Below are 7,743 nucleotides of genomic sequence, written 5' to 3'. Positions count from 1 at the left end.
TCAGCCAGGCATCCACCTTTGGGATTAGGCGATAAGTCCATCTCCCTTTGATTGATGTGTCCCAATTCAGCTGCCATCGGCGTATGCTGCCTAGTCTCTCTTCTGTCGCCAGTTCTTCGGAGCTCAGCATTTCTGATTCCTTCCGCTGGTAGAGGGCTCTTCGTTCCATAGCTAGTAGCTCTATCGGTATCATCCCGGCGATGACATATACTGCATCCTCAAATACCTTCCGATATGCACTTGCAACTCTAAGGGCACTCAGCCGATAGACTTGTGCGATCCTGCGGCGCGCTTCTTGCAACTGGAGTATGTCGGCCCAGATGGCACTGCCATATGTAAGCACCGACGTTACAACTGAAGACAGCAACGCTCGTCTTCTTTGCTTGGGGCCACCGATATTAGGCATGAGGCGTGATAAGCTGGATCTGACTGCAGATGCCTTGGTACCTACATGCACTGCCTGCTGCGTAAAGCTGAGTCGGGCATCGATCATCACCCCCAGGTATCGGATGAATGGCTGGGATGTGAGTTCGGTATCGCCGACTCGCAGCGTGATCGTCTCTAGCTTCTTGCGGCTCGTGATGAGAACTGCCTCAGTGTTGTGCTCAGCAAGCTGCAGGCCGACTGAGTCCACCCATAGTCTAATACGCTGGAACGTCCTGTCGAAGATGCAGTTGATCTCCTCCAGGGTTTTAGCCACGATGGTTACCGCCACCTCATCAACAAAAGCGACGAGTTGCGCTCCGTCTGGTAGCGCCATCTTCAGCAACCCATCGTACATGACGTTCCACAGTAGAGGGCCTAGCACAGATCCTTGAGGTACTCCTCCAGTGACTCTGTATTCCCTCGGACCAGCCTCTGTGTCGTACTTGAGTATTCGGTCTGTGAAGTAGCTATCCACCACCCATCGTAAGTATTCCAGTACGTGCATTCCGGCCAAGGCTTCCAAAATGAGGCTCCACCTGGCTAAATTGAATGCATTCTTGATGTCTAGTGTTGCCACCTGACAGTATTCCTTGGTGCCACCTTTCCATCTCGTGCCGGAAATTGCTCGTTTGGTAGTCTTGACGACGAGGTCAATAGCGTCAAGCGTTGAGCGATTTCGCCGGAAACCATAGTGGTTATCGGCCAGCAGCGGGTCGACGACCTCTTCTATTCTTCGATGGGCAATGCGATCCAGGACTGCCGTATACAGCATGCAGAATGGACGATATGATGATGGTTCGTCAGGTGGTTTCTTCCCTTTGGGTAAAACCACGAGTCTCTGCTGCTTCCACCTGGCAGAAAAGATGCCCTCTCGAAGGCATGCATTGTATGCATCCAGGAACAGCTTCGGTGCTGCTTTAATGGCCGCTTTAAGGGCGATGTTGGGTACTCCATCAATACCAGGGACTTTGTTGTTTCCCACTCTGTCGCAGGCTTCCATCAGCTGCTCCAGCGTAACTGGTGGAATCGACTCCACATCGCATTCATCAAGATGTTGTTGGGCCGTTTCCGGCTATTGCGGGAACAAAGCCGTGACTATCTTTTTCAGGAGATCGGGGCACGATGGTGATGGCATCGGCTGATTGTTGAGCCGCGTCATGACCACCTTATATGGCCGGCTTCATGGATCACGGTTGACCTCTTCCAGGAACTCGCTCAACAGTTGCTCTTGCTATGCTTGATGGCCTTGGTGAGCTTTCGCCGAGGCGCTCTATACTTTGCATGCAGGGATGCAAAAGTTGGCTTCTTCCTTGCGCGTTGTGCAGACCTCCTCGCTGAGATGCACTCCTTGCGGCGATTCACGATTTGGTCATTCCACCAGTGCACCGACGGTCGTTGGTGCCCGCTGCGTTTCCGCGGCATGGTCGCATCACAATCGTGAAAAGTTACCTAACTCTTTTCATGAGCTTACCTACCTTCTCCGTAGCATTGCCCTCGCCTAGCGGATTGATGTCCAATGCTACCAGGTATGTGGTCAGCTCAAAACTACTCACTTTCCAACCGATTGAGTTTGTTTTCCCTGTTGCCGGTCTTGTTCTCTCATTTGGTGTTACCGCCCATAGTAAAGCTCGATGATCTCTGGCCGTGTCACTCACCTCTCATGAGCAGTTCCCTGTAGTTAGGTTACCACTCACGAAAGTGAGGTCTACGATGGAGCTGGCCTTGCCTCTTGCAAATGTGAGTTCGTTACCGCTGTTCAGGAGGACCACGTCCAGCACAGACATGGCCTCCAGTAGTGCTTGACCTTTTGCATGGGTCTCCTTGCTGTCCCAGTTGACTGCCCAGGAGTTGAAGTCCCCAGCCACCGGGCAGTAGTGCTTCGCATCCTCTACCAGTCGGTCCAGAAAGTCCGTAAATGCATCAAGGGAGAGGCTGGGTGGAGCATAACAGCGATAGAAGTAAATGCCACCCAACTTGGCTGTCACAAAACCAGCTTCCCCCCTATTGGCACTGCCCTGAAGTGGATACTGTCCACAAGACCAAATGACGACCCCGGAACTGGCATCGGCTACCCAGGGTTGAGTGTCCAGTTGTTTGTACGGCTCCGAAATAATCGCAACGTCCGCCTTCAGCTCTCACACCGTCTGCATGAGTAGATCGTGTGCGGCCTCACAGTGGTTGAGGTTCACCTGCAAGACACGCACTATTGCTTAGCGTGAATCTTCTGGAGTGCCTCCTGGTAGACTGGGCATTTACTGCTACCAGCGATATGGGCACTATTCGTCGCGGGGTCTTTTCCTGCGCACAGGACGCAGCGAGCAGTTTTCTCGCACTCAGCGGTTTTATGCCCTGCCTCTCCGCATTTGGCACAGAGTTTCGATCGATCGATCTCGCTCCTGCATCTCGTGGCGAGGTGTCCATAATGCCAACATTTGAAGCATTTTAGGGGTCTCACCACTACCACCACGCGGCAGTTGAACCAGCCAATTCAGATGTTCCCTCGCTCGCCTAAGATCCTCCTTGCGACAGGCGCAGGAAGTGTCACTAAGGCAGCTTGTGTTCCTCTATATGCCCGGCGCAGCAATTTCATGGCCTCCAGTGTGATTTCACTGCTGTCGCCATCTGCCTTCCGACGCCTTTGGCATCGTAACGTGTGTCACCTGTCGAGTCTGTGGCTCTGCCCCACTTGTAACATGTGAGGCCAAGTGGTCCACCTTTGTTCCAATAAAATGATGATTGGCTCCTCCCATATCCATGGAGCCGGCACCAGCATTAGCGCTGATGGCAGGATTCTCTCTCAGCGGGCTACCTGCGTGGGAACTCTTTATGTTATTATCACTCATCATGGTTCTACGAGCTGTTATCGGGAGCCTGACCCGGGGGTGTTCTAGGGAGCCGACCCTGCACACCTCTTTTAGAGTTGGGTTTCTCGGAAGGTGTTGGTTCGCGCCGACGTATTTTATTTAGTCGATACCGTATATTCTGAACGGCAGTTCAGAATATCGAGATTTATCCTATCCACCACGTGGATACGCGCCACGTTGCAGTACCTTCCGGCTTGCAAAGCGCTCAGAAAATAAAGGCGTTCCTTACTGAGAGGATTCGTGGTGTGTTTTTTTTTTTAGAGGTTTGGGAATATCTTCAAAAGATTCTGGTAAAGTGATGTTAAAAACCAGATCTGGGATTTTTACCCAGTAAAAACCCTGTTTTCCTCTTTTTACCTCTAATTGTCCGTTCCCATTTCCCTCGCGGCACCACCGTGAAGTATTACTTCGCGAGGGGGGTTCTCAGCTGTTTGCTCTTCGACTATTTCCATCCAATGTACGTCCCCCTAATCTGCTAAGATATTGTGTGTGATTAGGAGGTTCCAAATAGATTTCTCACCTATACTGCAACCTTGCGCTTGCGTTCCTCGTTTCCGAGCTCCTTTATGACTTCCGCCGCGAAGTTGCTCGTTGCGTCCCAGGCTGTCTCTGATGACAGCATTGCTTCTACTATATTTTCGGGCGAGACTTTCCTTCCAAGTTCAGTCTCCCAAGTATCCCGGATGTCAACGGGGGCATGTGAAGAATACGTGCTCCGCGTTCTCGTCCACTTCTGCGCAGGTGGGACACGTCGGGGAATCTTCATGTTTGAATTTATGAAGATATGCCCGGAAGCACCCGTGTCCTGAAAGCATTTGAGAAAGATAATAGTTTATCTCTCCATGATCTCGACTTACCCAGACAGCCACATGCGGGATCAGACGATGGGTCCATCTCCCCTTGGTCGAATCTGTCCACTTCTGCTGCCATCGGCTCAAGCTCTTTCGTCTCTCTTGAATTTCCAGTTCTTCGGGACTCAGCGCTTCTGATCTCTTCCGCTGGTATAGAGATCTTCGCTCCTCAGCTAATAGCTCTATCGGTAACATTCCTGAGATGACGCACACTGCATCCTCAGATACCGTCCGATACGCACTCGCAACTCGGAGAGCACTCAGCCGATAGACAGGTGCAATTTTACGGCGAGCTTCTTGCAGCTGGAGTACGTCAGCCCAAATGGAAATACCATATGTAACCACTGATGTAACCACTGACGACAGCAGCGCTCGTCTCCGTTGTTTAGGACCTCCAGTGTTGGACATGAGGCGTGCTAGGGTGGATCTGACCCCAGATGCCTTGGTACCCACGTGCTCCGCTTGCTGCTTGAAGTTGAGTCGGGCATCGATCATCACCCCCAGGTATCGGATGAATGGCTGGGAGGTAATTTCACAAGACCCGACCTGCAGCGTGATAGTCTCAATTATCTTCCTGCTAGTGATCAGCACGGCTTCCGTGTTATGCTCCGCCAGGTTTAAGCCTGCTGAGTCCATCCAGCGTCGAATCGTCTCGAAGGTCTTGTCGAAGGTAAAATTGATCTCCTCAAGATATTTTCCGACGATGACTACAGCCACGTCATCTGCCACGTCATCTGTGATGTTCCACAGTAGGGGACCTAGTACTGAGCCCTGCGACACCCCTCCCGTAACTCTGTACTGCTCGGGACCACACTCCGTGTCATACTTAAGGATCCTCCCGGAAAAATAGCTGTCGACCATCCTTCGTAAGTACCCTGGTACGTTGAATTTCACAAGAGCATCCATAATACAGTCCCATCTGGCTGAGTTAAAGGCATTCTTGATGTCCAGCGTTGCTACTAAACAGTACTTCTTCTTCCCATTTAGCCATCTTTTCCCTGAGATCGCTTCCCTGGCAGTATCGACAACAAGGTTGATGGCTTCTAACGTAGATCGACCGTTCCTGAAACCATATTGTTTCGGCGAGAAAGTCGCAAAAAACGAACCGATGGAGTACTAGGATGCGGGTTAAGGAGCGTTTTGGCGAAAAGAATGTGACACGAGACACGTCAGTTTTGTCACAATAAAACTAATTTATTTCGAGTCAGCACAGTTACTTGCGTAAAAAATATTCACATAAAAATAACCGCGAGCAAACACTCGATGTATTTATCACGGTAGAGGATTACACGGGGTAGAGATGCACACGATAATTAGAGGTAAAACGTAGAGGAATTTTAGAGGACCACGCTACTCGATAGAACGTCCGAACAGAGAGAGAGAGAGTAACAATAATCATAATTCAGAGAGAAGTAGGTCAGCGCTACAGGTGCGTAGTTGGGGCACCTGTATTGGAGCGCGGCCGGTCAGGCAGAGCTAGTCAAGGAGGTGCTGCCACCCCTTGGTCAGATGCGGTATGAGGCTGTTGCCTCAACATTCTCCCCCCCGTCAGGAACCCCGTTGCTGACAGAAGGAGTAGAGCAGTACTCGAGAACCTAGAACACTAAGCAGAGAATTAAACATGTCGAGTGAGACCAGCTTTAACTGGTAGAGATCGGCAATAGAACCAATTTGGAGATCGGCCTAGTCAACGTCGTCGAGGCGGTCCTAATTGTCACAACTCTGGAGAGACCGTCCTTCCCAGGATGTAGAACTGTGACACGAGCAAGAGGCCACTTCGATGGCGGGAACCGCTCGTCGTAGAGAAGTGCCAGGCTACCGACTTTGACTTCGTTGGACGGATGATGCCACTTGGAGATGGACTGGAGCTGCTGCAGATACCCTGTAGACCATTGTTTCCAGAAGAACTGCAGCCTCTGCTGAATCAGTTGCCATCTAGAGAGCCGTCCAACGTTGAGATGATCCAAAGAAGGCTCCGGAAGAGCTATTGGAGCTTCTCCAATGAGAAAATGCCCTGGGGTTAAGCAGGACAAGTCATCAGGGTCTTCCGAGAGCGCTTGTAGAGGCCTGAAGTTGAGAACTGCTTCAATCTGGGTCAGCAGCGTCGAAAGTTCCTCGAACGTGAGAGTTGTATCACGAACCGTTCGAGCGAGATGATACTTCACCGACTTTACCGCTGCTTCCCATTTTCCTCCGAAATGAGGGGCTCCAGGAGGATTGAACGACCACCGCGTTCCATCCTTGAAACATACTGCAGAGAGATGCTGGAATTCCTTGGCGCCAGCAGAGAACAGCTTCTTCAGCTCCTTGTCAGCACCGAGAAAGTTAGTGCCACAGTCACTGTAGAGATGTCTCCAGTACCCTCGACGACTTACGAACCTCCTGTAGGCCGCGATGAACCCATCAGCAGAGTAATCCGTGACAGCTTCCAGATGGAGAGCGGACGTGGCCATGCACACAAAAATCACCAACCAGCCTTTCTGGGTCTTGTGACCACGCCCCTTCCACGTCTTGAGCGACACTGGTCCGGCATAGTCCACACCAGTGTTAGAGAAAGCCCGATCCGACACAAGATGTGCTACTGGAAGCTGTCCCATCAGCTGTTGAGCTCGAATCCCACGCGCACATTCAACGCACTTGAGGATGAAGGATCTTACTGGTAGACGACCTCCAATAATCCAGTAAGACCTCCTGAGATGCGCCAACGTGAGCTGAGTTCCACCATGCAGCGTTCGCTGATGAGAGTCCCTAATGAGAAGCTCTGCGAGCGCGGAACCTTTAGGGATGATCGCCTGATGCCTACTCTCTGGTCCTAGAGTTGAGAACTTCAAACGCCCGCCCACTCTGAGAACACCCTGTTGGTCGATGAAGGCCGTGAGCTTGGTCAACGGATGAGACTTCTTCAGTTGGAATCCGTGAGAGATAATGTCACACTCGGCTTGGAGATGAAAGGCTTGAGTCGCCTTGACCCAATAAAGCCGAGCTGCCTCGATGCTTTCAGGGCTAAACACTGCAGGGACAACAACAGCCTTCTTCCTTCCCAACTTCCGCACCATATTTCCTGCAACCGTTTGACAAATTGCTGTGATTCGCAACAATTTGTAGAGAGAGGAATATCGCGTGCAAAGATCCCAGAGACTTGACCTCGCGAGAGAAGCAGTTAGAGTCACCCCAGGCTTCTCCTCGAGATTTGTTGACGGGTCCAATCTTGCGCTCCCTTTCGGCCATTGAGAAGAATCCTTGCGTAGCCATTTTGGGCCCGTCCACCACAAATGATGGGCATTGAGTTGAGCTACCGAAATGCCTCGAGATGCACAATCAGCAGGATTCTCCTTCCCACTGACGTACCTCCAATTCGCTTCCTGCACGAGTTCCTGAATGCTGGCTACTCTATTGTGGACATATTCCTTCCACCTGGAAGGATGAGCACAGATCCACGCAAGAGCAACAGCTGAGTCTGTCCACAAATGTACCATAGCGGTACCAAGGTTGAGCTGAACAATAACGTACCTTATGAGCTTGGCTAGACTGACTGCGGCGTTGAGCTCAAGACGCGGAATGGTGAGCTTCTTGAGAGGAGCCACCTTGGTTTTAGCAATAGC

At 51.3% G+C, this 7,743-nt stretch overlaps 1 protein-coding gene across 1 annotated transcript in view; it reads right to left on the bottom strand.

The window, feature by feature from the left end:
• Positions 1-5,781: 5,781 nt before the first annotated feature.
• Positions 5,782-7,743, bottom strand: part of LOC107046166 — a 3,013-nt gene continuing 1,051 nt past the window's right edge. The window contains exon 2 of the mRNA XM_015268687.1: positions 5,782-7,725. Within this exon, the coding sequence (XP_015124173.1) occupies positions 5,782-7,725 (1,944 nt within the window). The remainder of the gene's footprint in view (positions 7,726-7,743) is intronic.

This window comes from Diachasma alloeum, unplaced genomic scaffold (assembly GCF_001412515.2).
Source record: "Diachasma alloeum isolate Michigan unplaced genomic scaffold, Dall2.0 Dall_scaffold_01225, whole genome shotgun sequence".
Classification (NCBI taxonomy): domain Eukaryota; kingdom Metazoa; phylum Arthropoda; class Insecta; order Hymenoptera; family Braconidae; genus Diachasma; species Diachasma alloeum.
The sequence above is the reverse complement of the archived record's forward strand: the minus strand, read 5'-3'. Positions and strand labels throughout refer to the sequence as shown.